Source organism: Hevea brasiliensis, chromosome 14 (genome assembly GCF_030052815.1).
Source record: "Hevea brasiliensis isolate MT/VB/25A 57/8 chromosome 14, ASM3005281v1, whole genome shotgun sequence".
Taxonomy (NCBI): Eukaryota; Viridiplantae; Streptophyta; class Magnoliopsida; order Malpighiales; family Euphorbiaceae; genus Hevea; species Hevea brasiliensis.
The window spans coordinates 88,463,751-88,484,907 of NC_079506.1; the positions used below are offsets into that span (position 1 = coordinate 88,463,751).

General features: G+C 33.7%; 1 protein-coding gene across 3 annotated transcripts in view; it reads right to left on the minus strand.

Moving 5' to 3' along the window:
- LOC110633318 (uncharacterized) overlaps positions 1-19,312 on the minus strand; it is a 28,266-nt gene extending 8,954 nt beyond the window's left edge. The window contains exons 1-3 of one of the 3 annotated variants that reach the window (XM_021781870.2): positions 19,087-19,312; positions 18,732-18,857; positions 17,866-18,637 (exon numbers count right to left, since the gene is read on the minus strand). In XM_021781870.2, the coding sequence (XP_021637562.2) occupies positions 17,979-18,637; positions 18,732-18,857; positions 19,087-19,141 (840 nt within the window). In that variant the 5' untranslated portion in view covers positions 19,142-19,312 and the 3' untranslated portion in view covers positions 17,866-17,978. Of the gene's footprint in view, positions 1-17,865; positions 18,644-18,731; positions 18,858-19,086 lie in introns of those variants that run through there. The other 2 variants (XM_021781869.2, XM_058133718.1) reach the window with 2 other exon arrangements.
- Positions 19,313-21,157: the final 1,845 nt, after the last annotated feature.

Here is a 21,157-nt window from a genome sequence, read left to right on the forward strand (position 1 = left end):
TAATAGAACTAAAGGAGAACTTGACATTTGAGGAGCAACCTGTAGCCATAGTACCAAGTGAAACAGCTAAGATCAAAATAGATCCCTATGGTTAAGGTTTTGTGGAGGAGCCAGTCAGTGGAAGAGTGCACCTGGGAGTCAGAACGGGACATGCGTAGCAAGTACCCTTATCTGTTCAATGTGTAATCATGTACTTTATTCTGCCTTGTGTAATATTCGAGGACGAATTTTCGTAAGGGGGAAGAATGTAACACCCCGATTTTTATATATTATTATGGGGCTTCGTAGGTATCCTCAATTCGAAAATTCGACGGTTGTCCGGATCTGTGAATTTCCGCCGAATGCACTACCACTACCGGAAAAGTCTCCGAATTGGATCGAGGTTTTGGCTACCCCACCATTGTCAGGCATCCCGAGCGCGTTCCTGAAGTCGGAATCGGCAAAGGTAAACCCGAACCTTGTTTTTTCGTAATTTTCTAGTGCTTAAATAGGATTAAAAATCCATAAAATATTCGTGGTAACTTAGAAAATTACGATTCTTTTTGCAATAGCTTAGTAATATTTCTAAGGATCACAAGTAGTTTTATAATTTTTAGAGCTTATTTGAGCAGTTTTTGCAAAAATGATCAATTATAAGGACTAAATTAAAATTTTACATATTGTGATGGATGATTGATTTGATGGGCCCAGGAGGGGCTGTGTGATGTGATTGATTGTGGATATAGAAGTGTGTTTTGAGCCCTTTTGCAGGTTGGGTAGGTTCTAGGTATAGGGGAGACTCACGGATTTTCTACACGACTTAGGACGTATTGGGTCTTTTCTTGATTTGTATTGAGTCATTTGTATTAAATAATTGTAATATAATTGTCGTGTGAGCCGACCTTTCTTCCTCCGCCCACCGCCACAAGAATTGTCAAGTCTGTGAGTAAAATATTAATTTTAATTGTAATTTCGATATTATTATATGTTCAAGCATGCCCATGCATCACTTATATGCAAATATTTATGTAGTTAAACTCTAGGCACGATTTATGTTGCATTCATAACTGTTAGCGTGCCATGGATGTTGTTGTGATAATTTGGAGCAGTGTGCGTGCGTTGGCGTGCGTGTGATGTGGTGTGGACTATGGATAGGACGGGTAGACACGTCTTGAGATCTTGGGACCGGTCCTTCGGGTAGACACGGCTTGAGTTCTTCATTGGGACCCCGATTTGGTTATTAAGTGAAAGTCCGAAATGAGTTCTTCAGGCACCGAGTTGGATTTAAGAGAGTCAGATAGGGATCAGCTCCCATATATTATGATTGATGTTACAGGGTGCGTGAGTGCTCCAAATTGCCTTTTTGTTGTTATGATGTGAAAATATGGTTGCTGTTGCATTTCACTCCACAGGTTGCATTAGTTCTATATAGTTATAGAGATTATGGTTAAAATTGATATTTTACTCTCTGAGTCGAACGCTCACTCCTGTTCAATATTTTTTCAGGCTACAGGAGGATTTTATTGTGGTTAACCTGCTTTTCTCCTTCACAGGTTGTTTATCAATAGTTTTGTAATTTTATTTACTCCTAGAATTTCCGCATGTGTTAGAAATATTTAAATGATTCGGGTCTGTAATATAAATTGTCATGTGGACCTGTAAAATTATATGCATGTTTGATGGATTGGATGAGGGAGCTGAGCTCCCATTTATTTTTATGCTGATATGAGTACGTGGAGGGTGAGCTGAGCTCCCCAATTGATGATATATTTTGTTTACAGGTCGGGTGAGTCAAAAACTCCCCGTTGAAAGGTCCACTTTATGGCCGGACTCTGTCCGGTTGGTTTCTTGAAATTGGGCCCAAATGGGCCTTAGAGTTGGGTTAATGAACAGTTAGGCTTACTACGGGCCTCGGGGGCTTTAGGCTGGCCCAGGTCCTAGTGCCGGTCCGGCTCATAGGTTGGGTCGTGACATAATTCACTTATCTCCAATCAAACAAGAGCTGCGTATAGAAGTCAGCTTCGATTAACTAAACCGAACTAAATCAAATTTTGAGCTAACCAAAATTATAACGTACTCTAACTATATATATATATATATATATATATATATATATATATATATATATATATATAGATTTTTAATTATTTTTCATTTATAAAAATAATGAATATGATTTATTATTAGTAAAAGAATAATTATAAATTAAATATTGTTAATAAAACAATAATAATATATTAATAAAAATAAAATTATAATATAAATTCAATTATTTTTGTTAGTCCGATTATCAAATTAAAGGTAATCAAATTAATATTCGAAAATTAAAAATTTTTATAATTATTAACTAAAAATCGAACCGAACTAACTTACTCTTATTAAAATAATTGAATTTCATTAATTCGATTTAGTTATTCAATTATAATTGAATAATGTACTCGCTAAATAGGTAGTTATAATTTTATATAACCTCCTGTATTCCTTATTATCATCAAACAAGCTCAAAAACTTTATATAATCAAAGAATGATTCTGCTGCTGCTGGTTCTTTGAAAGCAGCATCTTGCAAGCCAACCTCACTGTGAATTGACCAGATCTGCCAAACCATAAAATCATTGGTACCTAGAGGTGCAATAGGAATGGCTAGAATTGCTGCACTTTCGACTCTGTTGAACAGGCTTTGAACAAGATTCCTCCTCCATTGCAAATTAAGACATCACTGATGCATTCATCCTAATAAGAAGTTATAATGCAAAAAATTTTCATTTGAGTAATTAGTTCGCTTAAATAAATCTACAGTCTCTTCTGGATAAATCTCCTCATTCACAAACAATACAAGGTCACATGATAGCAACTAAGAACATTACACACTTACAAATAAATGTGAAAGGGTAAATGTTGTCCCAAAATAGTCCAAGAGGGGGGTGAATTGGACTTTAACAATTTTTCGGCCCTTGCTTATAGCCTAATGAAAAATTGTGGCTTTGTTCAACTAGGTGCTTTTTAATATATAATGACAGTGATATGTATTTCAATGAAGTGTCCCTAAGTTGCAAGTCAAACTTTAATCAATATTTATAGCTATCAAAACATGCATCACAAAATATTCAACTAATTTTTTATCATACTCATAAATCTTCAAATATACCAACTCAATATATTCAATTAACATTCAAGGTCATGCATAAAAATTAAATTGCACAAAAGTAAAGAGGTTAAAGTTAGAGAGATAAAAAACAATGATTTTTATAGTGGTTCGGCTTAACTAGCCTACATCCACTCTCTCAAAGAACCCTCTTTGAGTCTTCTCTCAACTAATTGCTCTTTTAAAGGCAAGAGACCACAAGCCCTTTACAACTTTTCAACACCAAGCTTTTACCAAGGTAGCTTGAACCCTTGACAAGTGCTATCTCAAGCACTCACACTCTCAAGCTTCAATAGGTGCTTGTACAACCTCTCTTAAATACAACTTAATGTTTTTACACTCACTCTTACTCAATACAAATCAAACTATAAAGAAGAGATGAGTTGATTTGCCAATGGTAGCTCAAAGACTTTAAAGCTCTTGAATGAAAGCAATAAATGAAAAATCAAAGTTGGAGTTCAAATGTAAGCTTTCATCTAGTGTAAAATGGAGTAAAGAATGTGTATTTATAGTCCCAAATCATTTTAAACCGTTTGAAACCTTTTTGGAACGTTATACACACTGCTCAAGACAAAATGGCCGTTATTTTGTCTTTTTGTGCGAAGTTGAGCAGCTCTGATCATTTAGCAAACTAATGAAATTTTGGCAACAGTAGTAAACTAGTTAGTAAACTAATGTTTTAGCAAACATATTAGCAAACTAATATTTTAGCAAACCAGTTAGCAAACTAAGTTAACAGCTGCATGTCTCAACTTGTAATATTAGAAACAAAGATTTAGACCTTAAGAAGAAAAATAAGTTCCAATAGCAGTATCCAAGGTCATGATGAGAAAAAGTAATCCGAAAATAAAGTTTCATTTTTGAGCTTCATTCGACTAAATTCTCATCTATTCTTTTCACATAAGACCTAAGACTCAATCTCTAACTCTATGACTTTCATACCTTTATTTTGAGTCTTGGCTTACATAATCTTGTCCTTTCTCATCTTGGATTTGACTTGAGATACCTTTGAGTACTCTTCATCCTTAGATGCAACTTCAAAAATTCTTTAGGGATGAGAAAGGAATCTACACATCACTTTAAAGTTGGGTTAGATAGATTCTGTTTGACTTTTGTTATCATCAAAATCAATGCTCATTTTGAGCTACACGGGGTCAACAATCTCCCCCTTTTTGATGATGACAAAACTCAATTGAATCATCAATCAAGAAACAATAAAAATGAGTGTAAGATTATGTATATCCAAGCAAGTTAGTATGCAGAAAAATGCTCCCCCTAAATATATGCACATAACTTCCAAGACATTTATCAGCTATACAAAAGCTCCCCCTGAGTTTATGCTATAAAGCATGTTCATAAGATATTCACAATATTCTCAAAAAATAATATGCATATAAACATACTTCCATTTGGCAAAGTACACAAGTATAAACACATAAGTATAAACACAAGTATAAACACATATCCATCAACACAAGTATAAACACATATCCATCCTATCTCCCCTTTTTTGTCATCATTCAAAAAGGAAACAGGAGAAAATAACCCAAAAAAAATCATGTTAGCCCAAACTTAAACACAGTAAGGTAAATAGTAGCAAACTAAAAACCAATAGTAGCAAACAGACTAGGAAACTAAAATTGCAGATAGGAAACTAAACAATCCAGATTATGTGCTAATCATTAAGTCTTTTGCTCCTGCGAGTGGCTTTGGAAGGCACCATCTTTTTCCTGGTGGGTTTAGCAACAGGTGGCTGAGAATCTTGGTCATGCTTCTGGGCTTCATCTTCATCAGATGGTGGTTGAAGGGCAGCAGCTAGGGACTGGTATGGATTTGACATGGTAGATTTAGATCTTTTTCTACCTTTCTTGGCTGCAGGGGCAGCAGCTGCAGATAGTTGAGATGGAGCACTCTCTTGGTGATCCTTTAGAGAGGCTTCCTTCTACTGTGTAGAGACAGCTGCAGGTTCCAGAAGTGGTGCACTTGGAGGTTCAACAGGTGGCTCACTTTCGGGTTCTACAATCTTTTCACTACCATGCTCAATAGGGACGTCAGTTGCAGGACTAACTTCAGGTTCAATAACCTGTTCACTAGCATGTTCAACAGGGGCTTCAGCTGCAGGTTCAAGTTCAGATTCAACTACTTGTTCACTTTCATGTGCCACAGCAGCTGGAGACTCACCAACCTTATTACTTTCACCCCTATCAGGACTATGAGCAGAGACTTGAGTAGCAGCCTCAACTTTAGTTGGGAAACCAGTTTCCTTGGCCTACTGAAGATCCACAATTAGCTTCTTCAATTCCTCATTTTGAGTAAGCAAGTGACTCACTTTGTAGTCAACCACATCCACAAATTTTCTCAGAAGTTCAATGGACTGATGGGTTGAGCTAAATTGATCATTAATAGTAGCTTTTAGCCCTTGAAGCTCACTCATAAACTCATTTGTAGAATCTGAACCAACCTTAGCTAAGGAAGAACCACCTTTTTCAAACCTTTTCTTTCTTCCATCAGTGTCAGAGTGAATTTCTCTAAGCACAATCAAATCAGTCCTAGAACTTTCCTTAGAGACATTTACATTCAGCTCTTTAAACACAGCGGTCAAGAGATGTGCATAAGGCAATTTTCCAATCCCATAAGCTTTGCACATGTTCTTGAAAATCAAATAGGCCAAATTCATCCTTACTTTGTTAACAATGTGCCACATGATACACATGTCCAGGTGACTCAAATAACCATAGCTACCAGACTTATGACAGAAAATGTAGTTCACCATACTGTGAATGATTTTAATATGTTGAAAAGCTTTTGTGCTAGAGGACTTTTCATTTGTGGCAGTGTTGGCAGGGAAGACTTCATTTTCAAACTCAGCCAAATTAAAGCCTAGCACCCTAGCAACATCTCTATGTGTTGAGATTTTATTTCCATCATTAGGCAAGTTCAAAGCCGTAGCAATCATCTCAACAGAAACAACATACACACTATCATTCAAAACAACTTCAAATTTGTCTTCATCATCAACTGTTCTTAAAGTTCTATAAAAGTCTTGAACAAGTCTAGGGTAATACGCATTGGTACACTCACAAACAATCATCCATTCTTGAAACTCAAAAAGTTCTTTGAATTGAAAATTTACCTGACCAAAGTAATCCCATTTGATGAATTTACAATCAAGCAGCGCTTTATCCACTGAACCCGAAGATTGGCCAGCGCCCTTTTTGCGTTGGGTATCCATCCCGTGCATTTTGCTCCTCTTTTTCTTTTCTGGTGCCGATACAGTGGGTTCGACAAGCTTAGATGGGTCAAAGGCTGCACTAGTTAATTCAGGTTCAGGTGAGTTCTTCTTTTCTTTCAATTTCTTCCGTAATGCGGCGACAGGGAGATCGTCAAATGCAGATGAGGATGACGAAGCAGCAGCAGTAGCGGCGGGGGATTTGCGTTTAGTACGAGCCATCGAAAAAAAAAAAAAAGGTGAAATCTAAAATGGCTTTCGGTAAGTGATGAATGAAGAAGAGAAGAGAGATGAGCGGTCTAATGAGAATGGGTTTGTTTTGCCGGAAAGAAAATTTTTGGAGGTGTAATGTCGTAAACCAATGCAGAGGAGAGAGGGTGACGGTTTCGTGTGGCAGAGGATTTAAGTTTCCTTGAGTCTCGCGCTTTTCTATTCTAGTGTACTTTATCTGAACTTTTTTTTTTTAATTTCAAATATATCTATCTATCTTTACATGAACATATATATATTTCTACATGTCTGACACAGCACTGAGAATGTGATACCAAATGTGAATCGATAAGTGTATTGCTGGACACGCAGAGAGTTTCAAGCACAATCACTTTTTGGTTTGAAATTTGAACAGTACACGATATAGCAAACTAATTTTAGTCAAGCAACATTAGCATACAACTCAGTAAACTAATTTCTCGTGTACGCAAACAAGTTAGCTAATGTTCTTTAGAGTTTTCTCAGCAAACTTATATCACTGCAAATCACTCACACATTGGATAATATGCAGATATATTACTATGACTTAAATTTCAAGCAAGTGGTTCACACATACCAATTTTCTTTCTAATTCTACAAAAGGTTTCCTCATTAAGTGATTTTGTAAAAATATCAGCTAGTTTATTTTCAGAGGCAACAAATTCTATTTTGATATTTCCATTTTGAGCATGATCTCTAATAAAATGATGTCTGATCTCAATATGTTTTGTTCTTGAATGTTGGACTGGATTTTTGATCAAGTTTATGGCACTTGTGTTGTCACACCTAATTGGAACAAGATTATATTTTAAACCAAAATCTTCCAATTGTTGTTTCATCCATAAAATTTGAGCAACACAACTACCAGCAGCTATATATTCTGCCTCAGCTGTAGATAAAGCTACTGAAGTTTGTTTCTTACTGTGCCAAGAAACTAGTGCAAGACCAAGAAATTGACAAGTACCTGAAGTACTTTTTCTATCCAATCTACTTCCAGCAAAATCGGAATCACTATAACCAACAAGATTAAATGATTCACATTTAGGATATCATAAACCAATTGAATATGTGCCAATGAGATATCTAAAGATCCTTTTAACTGCACTTAGATGGGATTCTTTTGGACACGATTGAAATCTTGCACACAACAAACACTAAAGTGTATGTCTGGTCTAGATGCAGTAAGGTACAAAAGAGAGCCAATCGTACCTCTATAAAGCTTGGTATCCACTTCTTTACCTTTTTCATCATTGTCCATTTTAATTGTTGAACTCATAGGAGTGCCCATGCTCTTTAAATCCTCCATTTTAAATTTCTTTAACATATCCTTGATATACTTTGATTGATTTATGAAGATACCATCTTTCATTTGCTTAATTTGAAGTCCAAAGAAGAATGTGAGTTCATCCATCATGCTCATTTCAAATTCATTCTGCATAATCTTAGAAAATTTCTTGCAAAGAGATTCATTAGTAGCACCAAAAATTATATCATCAACATAAATTTGCACTATGAGCATATCATTATGATGCTTCTTAACAAAAAGTGTTGTGTCCACTTTGCCTCTTTGGAAATCATTTTGTAAAAGAAATTTACTAAGCCTTTCATACCATGCTCTAGGAGCTTGCTTTAAACCATATAAAGCTTTAGTAAGTTTATAAACATGATTTGGATGCTCATGATTTTCAAAGCCTGGAGGTTGTGCAACATACACTTCCTCATCAATATAATCATTTAAAAATGCACTCTTGACATCCATTTGATAAAGCATAAAATCCTTGTAACATGCAAAGGCACACAACATTCTAATAGCTTCAACTCTAGCAACCGGAGCAACGGTTTCATCAAAATCAATCCCTTCCTCTTGGTTGTAGCCTTGAGCCACTAGTCTAGCTTTGTTTCTAACAATATTGCATTTTTCATCCATTTTGTTTCTAAAAACCCATTTAGTACCAATAATTAAATGATTTTTTGGTTTAGGCACTAAATTCCAAACTTTATTTCTCTCAAATTGATTTAGTTCTTCTTGCATGGCAAGAATACAACTTTCATCATTTTGAGCATCCTCAAAACATTTAGATTCAATTTGTGAAACAAAAGCAACATTATCAAAATATCTTCTTAACTGTGCTCTGGTCATCATCCTCTGAGATGGATCATCAATAATGTCTTCTTAGGGATGATTTCCATGGAATCTCCATTCTTTAGGTAAATCTTCATGTTGGAGCTCATTTACATGTAATTCTTTCAAATTTGGCATTTCTTCATTGATTTGATCTTCATTGGCATTATGGACATCTATTGTGGTTTCTCCTTGAGTTTCTTCATCTTTATCATCAATTTGTTCCAATTCTTGACTTGATATTATATTCTCTTTTCCAAAAACCTGCTCATTATTATCATCACAAATATTTTTCTTTCTGATAGAGTGGTTAGTCTCATCAAACAAAACATGAATAGCTTCCTCAATAACTGAAGTTCTTCTATTGAACACTCTATAGGCTTTACTCTTTGTTGAATACCCAAGAAAGATTCCTTCATCGGATTTAGCATCAAATTTCTTTAAGTTATCCTTCTTGTTATTTAAAATATAGCACTTACAACCAAATGCTTTGAAATATAAGATATTTGGTTTTCTTCCTTTCCAAAGCTCATAGGGGGTCTTTTTCAAAATTGGTCTAATCAAAACTCTATTCAACACATAGCAAGATGTATTAACAACTTCAGCCCAAAAGTACTTTGGCAAATTATTTTCACTCAACATAGTTCTAGTCATTTCTTGCAAAGTCCTATTTTTCCTTTCTACTACCCTATTTTATTGTGGTGTTCTAGGAGCTGAAAAATTATGGTTGATTCCATATTTATCACAATATTTCTCAAATAAATGATTTTCAAATTCTGTTCCATGGTCACTTCTTATAGATGTGATGCAGAATCCTTTTTCATTTTGAACCATTTTACTAAAAGAGGTGAATTTTTCAAAAGTCTCATCCTTGTGAGCAAGGAAGAATGTCCATGTATATCTTGAATAGTCATCAACAATAACTAAAGCATATGACTTCCCACCAAGAGTAGTAGGAGTTACGGGTCCAAATAAATCAAGATGAAGCAACTCTAATGGCCTAGTTGTAGATACAATATTTTTAGATTTAAAAGATGCTCTAGTATGCTTTCCTAGTGCACATGCTCTACATTGAAATTCATTTTCATAGTTAATCTTAGGAAGACCGTTAACAAGTTCTTTCTTAGATAATTTTGAAAGTGTATGCATGCTTGCATGACCTGGTCTTCTATGCCACAAATAACTAGAGTTATCAAAAGATACTAGACATGTACCATGATTAGTTTCAAAATTATTCATGTCAAGCACGTAAACATTATTAGATCTATTGGCAATGAACAATGTGTCATTTTCTAAGTTATTGATTGTACATAGAGAAGAAGTGAACTTTACCTCAAAACCTTTATCACACAGTTGGCTTACGCTTAGCAAGTTGTATTTCAATCCTTCAACAAGCGACACATCTTCAATACAAGCTTTGGTTCCAATTGTGCCATTTCCAATTATTTTTCCTTTTCCTTTATCTCCAAATTTTACATGTCCTCCATCTTCCATTGTGATTTTTGAAAACTTGTCTTTTTCACCGGTCATGTGCTTTGAACAACCACTATCTATATACCATTTTTCAATTTCCTTCATCCCTTTGAAACAAACCTGAAATTTAATCATTAAGCTTTAGGTACCTAAGCAACTTTGGGTCCTTGGGGGTTAGTGACCCTAGGTAAGGTTCTCTTTAGCATCCATACCTTCTTTACCTTAAGAAGATCCTTCCTAAGTGCACAAGAACTAATCATATGACCTCTTCTATTGCAATAATAACATGTAACATTAGGCAAGGAGGATGTAGATGCTTTAATGAAATGATTCTTATATTTATCATAGTTCATGAAACCATCAAAACCAATTCCATACTTTTCATTTAAAATTCTTTGGTTTTCAAGAAGTACATTTAGAGTTTCTTTTCCTTTTGTAAATTTAGCCAAATCATTTGTCAAAGACTCTACTTTAGCTTCAAGAACTTTGTTTTTCTCAATGAGCATTTCACAAGTTTCTTTTGAGGTTTTCAACTCTAAGTCTAGTTCTTTAAACAAAGCAATTTGTCCTTTGTAAAATTCATTTTCTTTATGCACATTGGACATGGCAATATTTTGTGATTTCAATGATTCAATTTCTAAATTCATTTTAGTGCACTTTCTCTTATAATTTCTATACTCATCATATACTTTAGCAAATGCAAGTTCAAGTTCTTCTACATTTGGAGATTCATAAGAGTTTACCTCATTGTCACTTTCTTCTTCCTTTTGTGAGCTCTCAACTTTCTCTTCAAGTGCCATCATACAAAGAAGAGCAGTCGCTTTGTCACTTGATTCATCATTTGAAGATTCTTCACTGTTGCTCCATACTACTTTCATAGCTTTCTTGCTCCTATCTTCTTTTTCTTTCTTCTTTTTGAGTAATGGACATTTGGGCTTGATATGTCCAGGTTTGTGACACTCATAACATACAATTTCTTCTTTTGAATCTCTGAAATGTTTATCCTTGGGAGTATACTTTTTCAAGAATTTCTTGTATTTGCTTCCTCCCTTCTTGAAAGCTCTTTTGAATTTTCTTGCAAGCATAGCCATTTCATCATCATCATCACTTGAAGCACTTGAATTGTCACTAGAGTCAGCTTTGAATGCAACTCCTTTCTTCTTATCTTCATCTTTGTTTGACTTGAGAGCAATGCTTTTCTTCTTCTTTTGCTCATTTTCAACTTCATCTTTCTTATATACCATCTCATGTGCAATGAGAGATCCAATGAGTTCATCATAAGTGAATGTTTTAAAATCCTTGGTATCTTGGATAACCGTTGTCTTGGCTTCCCAAGATTTTGGAAGTGATCTAAGAATTTTCTTCACAAGTTCGGCTTCCTCAAATCTTTTACCAAGTACTTTGAGAAGATTTACAAGATCGGTAAACCTTGTACTCATATCCGCAATTGATTCTCCTGGCCTCATTTCGAACAGCTCATAATCTCGGATAATAAGGTTTGCTCTGGACTCTTTGACGACATCCGTTCCTTCATAAGTGACTTCAAGCTTATCCCAAATTTCCTTAGCAGATTGACATCCTGAAACACGATTGTATTCATTAAGGTCAAGTGAGCAATGCAAAATGTTAGTAGCTTTAGCATTTATAAAAATTTTCTTCCAATCATTGTCATCATATTCATCTTCATGTTTTAGAACTTTTGCAGTTCCTGGACCATTCTTTTGAGGAACATGTGGACCATTTTTAATAATTCTCCATGCATCAATATCTACAGATTGTATGAAATTTCTCATTCTTACTTTCCAAAATGAATAATTAGTGCCATTGAAGAGTGGTGGTCTAGTGATTGAGTAGCCTTCAGCTAGTGGTGCGGGTATACCGGCAGGATTGCTAGATGAACCAGCCATTATGGATCACTCTAAGGTTGTAACACCCTAAGCAAGAGACAGGCTCTGATACCAATTTGTTGTCCCAAAATAGTCCAAGAGGGGGGGTGAATTGGACTTTAACAATTTTTCGGCGCTTGCTTATAGCCTAATGAAAAATTGTGGCTTTGTTCAACTAGGTACTTTTTAATATATAATGACAGTGATATGTATTTCAATGAAGTGTCTCTAAGTTGCAAGTCAAACTTTAATCAATATTTATAGCTATCAAAACATGCATCACAAAACATTCAACTAATTTTTCATCATACTCATAAATTTTCAAATATACCAACTCAATATATTCAATTAACATTCAAGGTCATGCATAAAAATTAAATTGCACAAAAGTAAAGAGGTTAAAGTTAGAGAGATCAAACACAATGATTTTTATAGTGGTTCGGCTTAACTAGCCTACATCCACTCTCTCAAAGAACCCTTTTTGAGTCTTCTCTCCACTAATTGCTCTTTTAAAGGCAAGAGACCACAAGCCCTTTACAACTTTTCAACACCAAGCTTTTACCAAGGTAGCTTGAACCCTTGACAAGTGCTATCTCAAGCACTCACACTCTCAAGCTGCAATAGGTGTTTGTACAACCTCTCTTAAATGCAACTTAATGTTTTTACACTCACTCTTACTCAATACAAATCAAACTATAAAGAAGAGATGAGTTGATTTGCCAATGGTAGCTCAAAGACTTTAAAGCTCTTGAATGAAAGCAATAAATGAAAAATCAAAGTTGGAGTTCAAATATAAGCTTTCATCTAGTGTAAAATGGAGTAAAGAAGGTGTATTTATAGTCCCAAATCATTTTAGACCGTTTGAAACCTTTTTGGAACGTTATACACACTGCTTAAGATAAAATGGCCGTTATTTTGTCTTTTTGTGCGAAGTTGAGCAGCTCTGATCATTTAGCAAACTAATGAAATTTTGGCAACAGTAGTAAACTAGTTAGTAAATCAATGTTTTAGCAAACATATTAGCAAACTAATATTTTAGCAAACCAATTAGCAAACTAAGTCAACAGCTGCATGTCTCAACTTGTAATATTAAAAACAAAGATTTAGACCTTAAGAAGAAAAATAAGTTCCAATAGCAGTATCCAAGGTCATGATGAGAAAAAGTAATCCGAAAATAAAGTTTCATTTTTGAGCTCCATTTGACTAAATTCTTATCTATTCTTTTCACATAAGACCTAAGACTCAATCTCTAACTCTATAACTTTCATACCTTTATTTTAAGTCTTGGCTTACATAATCTTATCCTTTCTCATCTTGGATTTGACTTGAGATACCTTTGAGTACTCTTCCTCCTTAGATGCAACTTCAAAAATTCTTTAGGAATGAGAAAGGAATCTACACATCACTTTAAAGTTGGGTTAGATAGATTCTGTTTGAGTTTTGTTATCATCAAAATCAATGCTCATTTTGAGCTACACGGGGTCAACAGTAAATCTCAGATTAATGTTTGATTAAAGTTGTAAAATCTCATAAGAACATTTGAAATTGAATTAAATATCTCAACTCAACACATAACTGCAGATATCACTCTAGAATGGCTCCAAGGCCAACTCAGCAAATACTTCATCAAATTTTGTTAACACTGTCTCCATATCTATGACCTGAGCTACTACTCTCTCCATGCCTTCCTTCTCTTTCTTGAACATTTCTTGCAAGCTCAAAAACATAAATTCAATCCTGCTTGTCTTCTCTGCCTTAATCTTTAACCCTTCTATACTTGATTTTGACAACTCTAGCTTTTTCATTACATCACTTAACTCCTCTAATCTTCTCCTCAAAGGAATCACATTATACCCCATGGTCTGCAAATCCTCCATGGTTTTCTACAGCTCTCTGGCTCTGACCCAGAAACCATTTGCCTGCAGAGAGTGAATTTGTTCTGCAGTTTCTTCGAAAATCTGGTCCCATAAACATATCATGCTCTTTCTTACAAGTTTAGAGTGATTTCTAAGCTAATAAAAGTGTGGGTTTTGAGGTATGCCCTTTAAAATTCTAGAAATCACCACTAATGATGAAATTTTGGCAGGTTCTTGATTTGCTTCTCTTGCTTCTTCCTCCGGTTTGATTAGAGATGAAGCCAAAGCACCCACTTCACTAGTATTGTTGCTCTCTTTCCCTGCAATCTCTGCTTCAATATTACTTGTTTGCAGATTACTCACTACTTCATCTATTCTCTCTGCACCTTCACATTACAAAATTAAGACACAAATAACAATTTTTTAATTGATATTGTATCCATTACAAAGCAAGACATATACACGAGAGCTCACCGTGGCCTGATTCTGCATTTATCTCACAGGAATTAGTGTTGGATTGGACAGTGGATGAGAAGCCTCTTCAACTCAACTCAACTCAACTAAGCTTTTATCCCAAAAATTTGGGGTCGGCTATATGGATTCGCTTTTTCCACTCTGAACGATTTTGGGTTAAATCCTCAGAAATGTGTAATGCTTCTAAGTCATGTTGTACTATTCTCCTCCAAGTTAATTTAGGTCTACCCCTTTTTTTTCTTTCTATCTTCTAACCTAATGTGCTCTACTTGTCTAACTGGAGCCTCCGTATGTCTACGCTTCACATGACAAAACCACATCAATCTCCCTTCTCTCAACTTATCTTCAGTTGCCTCTTGCAATGGAAAAAAGTTGTCGTCGAGTTTTCCAAAGCCTATACACTTTTCTGCCATATGTTGCTGTAAATGAACCTGAATTGAAAGTGTATTGATTTCTTGTTAATTGGCATTAAATAGATCAGAAATTTCCATGAATCACTTAAAAATGAAAAGAAAAGCACAAAAGTGCAAGACTTCATTGACCAGGAAAACAGCTTAAAGAGAGAAATGAACAGTTGCCCTGTTCATCAAATCATTCCTCTTTAGTTGAATCTTGCAATCTGTCCCTATTTATGCTAAAGCCTACAGGAACATTTTATGAGAGAGAGGGAGATTGGTACTCACAAGGTGAAAATGATGACAGTAATGAACCAAAGACAGAGAATCCTGAGTCAGTCATGGTTGCTAAAGACGAGACCCTACTGGGTTATAAATTCTTGAACTGGGAGGCAACACACGGTTGTTTGTATCTTCTTCAATAACAACCAAGGCAAGGAGCTCACAATGTCAACCAATAGAAGTGAAAATCGTGATGTGACTTTTATGGTGTCAGTAAAAGGTAGCAATTAGTAAGGCTTGCCACTGAAAAGTAATGGGTTCTTTTTGTTTGAGTTTTGCTTGCCCACGAAGGAAGTTAGGATTTGAAGTGACCTTCTTCCTCTCTCCTCTCTGCTAGGGCTTTGAGTCTCAAGTCCAATCAAATAATCAAATGATTAGAATATATTAAATTAAATTTATTTTATACGAAATTCAATTGTATACGGAAAATAACTATGTGCACATATATGGAATGATAAGTCAATAAGGTAATTTTGAATTAAAAAAAAAAGTCAATAAGGTAATTTAAAAAAAAAATCAGTAAGAATTAAATATGTATATAATATCATTTATTAAATTAAAAATAAATGAAAATTACTTGATAGTTGCTATGTAAAAAGGTGAGTGCTTGATTAATCGAATTAAATTTTAAACTAATTAAAATTTTAATACACTCTAATTATATTAATCGAATTGAAATTGACAAAAAATTAAATCTAACTGAAATTGAAAAAATTCGATAGATTATTGGATATAAATGAATTAATTGAAAAAAAAATATATATTTTTTTTTATTAATTAATAATTTATTAATAAATATAGATTTTTAATTATTAGTAAAAGAACAGTTATAAATTAAATATTATTAATAAAATAATAATAATAATAATAATATTTTTAATAAAAATATAATTAATAGATTAAGTAGTATAAATTCGATTCTCTCAATTAGTTCAATTATCAAATCAAAATTAACTAAATTAATAATTAAAAATTAAAAAATTTTGAATTATTAATAAAAAAATAAACAAAGCCAAACTTATTTTTATCAAAATAACTGAATTTTATTAATTTAATTCGATAACCGAATAATGTACACTCTTAATAAATAGTTATAATTTTGTAGAACCACCTTGTATTACTTATTGTCATCAAACAAGCTCAAAAACTTTATTTTATGGTACAAGAAAATTCAAAAAAGTTCATATAAACTTTTTAACGATCGTGGAACTGTATTTAATTCATAATTTATAATTTTTTATTTTAATAAAGAAAGAGAGAGAAAAAAAATTAAAAAATAAAAAGAACATAATAAAAATAAAAAAAAAAAAGTAAAAGGGATTTTTTTTTTTTTTTAAAGCTGATATTGCCAACCGATTTCTAAAACAAAGCTTAGCAATCCTTTCAGCTGCCATATACTAGATCTATTAACAAGGGCAAAGGAAACATGCAAGAAATGGGGAAGAAGATCCAAAATAGCTAGAACTGATGCCTGAATTTCCTAAACACTGCTTTGATGAGGATGCTGCAGTGCCGAAACCAGAATGGCAGAATCTGAGTCCAAAACAATGGAATTCGCCCCCATCATCAGAGTTAGCTTAACAGGTTCAAGCATGGTTATAGCTTCCCCTGCTAACGGGGAGAGACGAAAAAATCTTCTTAGCAATAACATCTATGAGTTCTTTAAAATTTCTGGCAATAACACTCACTGCTGCTACATTGAGCCCTTGCTTCCAAGCAACATCATGTTGAATTTAATAACAACCTTTGGAGGAGGGGACCAAGAAAAAGAAGCTCGGTCTTTACTGGACAAATTTCTTGTGAACCCTCTTGAAACCTGCACCGAATTCATCTCCATCATACTTTTTGAGATGCAATGAGCTGCTGCTAGAGGCTCCAGAATGACATGGTCAAAGATAAGTCTATTCCTTTCTTTCCATGTTATCCAGCATGTCAGATTCAAGCAATCTGCATCATGACTGAACTCATGAACTATTGAGGACCACCACAAGGCAAATGACTAAAAACCAATAGGGTTAGGCTTGTATGAGCTTGGACTAGCAAACAAGATGGCCCTTGCATGATCACACCAGAATAAAGCATGTTCTATAGACTCATTCTCCATATCGCAAATGGGGCACACAGAATTTATGGCTATTCCCCTCTTAGCAAGATTGAGCTTAACTGGGGTGGCAATGGCATTATGCAACGATTTCCAAAGGAAAACCTTTATCCTTGATTGAACAGATAACTTCCATATAGAAGACCAAATTGAAGGATGAATAAGGAAAGAATGCTTAGGTCTAATACTACCCCGCTGCTGGTGGTTCTTTGAAACCAGCATCTTGTAAGTCGACCTCAGAGTGAATTGACCAGATCTGGCATAACGCCAAACCGTATGATCATTAGTAGGTGCAATAGGAATGGCTAGAATTGCTGCACTTTCAACCCTATTGAACAGGCTTTGAACAAGATTCCTCCTCCATTGCAAATTGAGACATCACTGATGCATTCATCCTAATAAGAAGTTACATTGCAAGGTTGGATGAAACCCTCACTTTCTTAATTATAAAGGCTGATTTCTTGGGCTTGCAAGTGTTTTGCCTTTTAAGAAGCCACACATGGTTCAGATGGGGGCTGTTCCCAATCTCAAAGACACAAATACGCCGAGGAAAAAATTTTCATTTGAGTGATTAGTTTGCTTAAATAAATCTGCAGTCTCTTCTGGATAAATCCCCTCATTCACAAACAATACAAGTTCACATGATAACAACTAAGAACATTACACACTTAGAACTAAATGTGAAGGGTAAATCTCAGATTAATTTTTGATTAAAGCTGTAAAATCTCATAAGAACATTTGAAATTGAATTAAATATCTCAACTCAACACATAACTGCAGATATCAATCTAGAATTGCTCCAAGGCCAACTCAGCAAATGCTTCATCAAATTTTGTTAACACTTTCTCCATATCTATGACCTGAGCTACTACTCTCTCCATGCCTTCTTTCTCTTTCTTGAACATTTCCTGCAAGCTCAAAAACATAAATTCAATCCTGCTTTTCTCTGCTCTGTGATTCTCTGCCTTGATCTTTAACCCTTCTATACTTGATTTTGACAACTCTAGCATTTTCATTACATCACTTAACCCCACTAATCTTCTCCTCAAAGGAATCACATTATACCCTATGGTCTGCAAATCCTCCATGGTTTTCCACAGCTCTTTGGCTCTGACCCAGAAACCATTTGCCTGCAGAGAGTGAATTTGTTCTGCAGTTTCTTCGAAAATCTGGTCCCATAAACATATCATGCTCTTTCTTACAAGTTCAGAGTGATTTCTAAGCTGATAAAAGTGTGGGTTTTGAGGTATGCCCTTTAAAATTCTAGAAATCGCCACTAATGATGAAATTTTGGCAGGTTCTTGATTTGCTTCTCTTGCTTCTTCCTCCAGTTTGATTAGAGATGAAGCCAAAGCACCCACTTCACTAGTATTGTTGCTCTCTTTCCCTGCAATCTCTGCTTCCATATTACCTGTTTGCAGATTACTCACTACTTCATCTGTTCTCTCTGCACCTTCACATTACAAAATAAGACACAAATAACAATTTTTTTAATTAATATTGTATCCATTACAAAGCAAGATATATACACGAGAGCTCACCGTGGCCTGATTCTGCATTTATCTCACAGGAATTAGTGTTGGATTGGACAGTGGATGAACTAAGTGGTCGAAACTTTACAAAACGACCCCTAACAAACTTTCTGCCTTTTGTTGCCGTAAATGAACCTGAATTGAATGAGTCCATTGACTTTTTGTTAATAGGGATTAAATAAATCAGAAATTTCCATGAAACCACTAAAAAAGAAAAGAGAAGCATAGAACTGCAAGACTTCATTGACTGGGAAAACAACTAAAAGAGAGAAATGAACAGTTTTGCTATTCATCAAATCATTCCAATTAGCTAAATCCTGCAAAAGGCCCTGGGTCAGAGAGAGAGAGAGAGATTGGTACTTACCAGATGGAGACGATGATGGTACTGAACCAAAGACTGGGAATCCTGAGTCAGTCATGGCTGCCAAAGACGAGACCCTACTGGGTTATAATTTCTTGAACTGGGTTGTTTGTACCCAGCGATCTTTCTTCAATAACTTCGAAGGTAAGGAGCTAACAGTGTCAATCAGCACAGAGTGAAAAAAGTGGCAGCTCAAGATTAATAGCACTCGCCATTGAAAAGCAATGATTGCTTATGGCAAAATATTTAATTTAATTTATATTTATCGAAAAATTTTAATTTAATTTATTTTAAATTTTTTTATTTAAATTAATTTAAAAATTTTAATTTAAATTTAACTTATATCAAAAATTAAAATTTATAGGTTAATTATTTTATTTTTTGATTTAAATAAAAAATTAAAAAATTTAATTTCTTAATTTTGAAATTAAATTTTTTATTTTTTTATTTAAAAATCAAGAAGTTTAATTTGTTAATTTTATTAATTTTTTTTGTTAAATTGAGTTTATATTAAAATTTTTTTATTAAATTAGATAAAAAAATTAAAAATAAGTTAAATTAAAATTTTCTATTAAATATAAATATATAATTATGTTTTAAGCCGTATTTTGATTTGAGGTTTGTTTCCCGCTAAGAAATTTAGGATTTGAAATGACCTTCTTGGTTTATAGTTTTAAAATTGAATCGAATTAATTAAATTAATATTAAATTAAATTTATTTTATTATTTTAATTTAATTTAATAAAATATATTTTATATATATCTTTTAAATGATTTTTTAAAATATATTATATACTTTCAACACAATTGTATAATTAAAATTATAATATATATTATAAATATGGGCTATATATAATGTATTATTAATTACAAATACATTAAATTATTTTATAGTTCCTAATTATAAGGATGTGTTTGGTAGAATATTAAAAAAATTAAGGGTTCAATATTAATCTTATAAGTTTTAACTTTTTCGTGGATAATTATTAACCTAATTTCTCAATATTAACATTTAATCTCTCAAAAGAATATAAATATTAATGAGGTGAAAAATTAACTTAATCTCGTTAACACAAACAATATTAATTTAGAGTTAAAAATTATAAAAATAATAATTACCCCTTATTTATATAAATTATAAAAATAATAATTAAACACCCTATGTGTATTAATATATTATATGATATGCTTAATTACTACTTTATAGTTAATTATTATATAATTAAAAAAATACTTAAAAGCTATATTATATAACATATTTTGTATTAATAATTAACTTTAAAGTTTAAATTTATATTTTTAATGATAACAATTATATAAAATTATTTTAAAAATTAAAACTCAAATTGAAATTGAATCAAGTCAAATTAAAAATAAAGTATAAAGAAACAAATAATTCTCAATAGGCTTCCCTGAAGCTTTAGTTCGCATAACCGAAACCTCTCAAGGTCATTCCCTTATAAACATAAGAACATACAAAAGACTTCTTTCATCATTGGGATCATGTAATGGGCCTATTATTTTCCGGTGAGGAATGCTCTTCTTATTGGGTTTAGATTTATTTTTAGGCGGTGAGAGGCGTATGTATACACACACACACACGCATACAATTTAATTAATTCACACATCTACCTACAGAGCGACTGTGAGAGCTAATTGTGGCAGTAAGAACATAGTCACAAGTTGATAGCTAGCGTTTTCTTTCTCTGTACATCATGACAGAAGCTGCAATATTAACGACACAAATCTCCTCCACCTCCATTGCTTTTATAATAGCCATGAGGCTTGAATACTTCTCCATCAAGAATACCACCACCCCCAACGGCATGAAACCTTGAGATTGGATGCCCATGGATGATGATATTGAGGTTAAAGTGCATGACTTTCTTGACAAATACCCAACAACCGGAAAAGAAGTTGATGATTTCATTTGCAAGATCCTTCATGCCCCAACTGCAAGGAAGAGGCTACTTGTTTTCTCTGAGTTTTGCATAAGCCAAAAGCTGTAGTTAATTAATATTAGCTAGTCCATATTTCTGGACAAATACCCAACACCCGGAAAAGAAGTTGATGA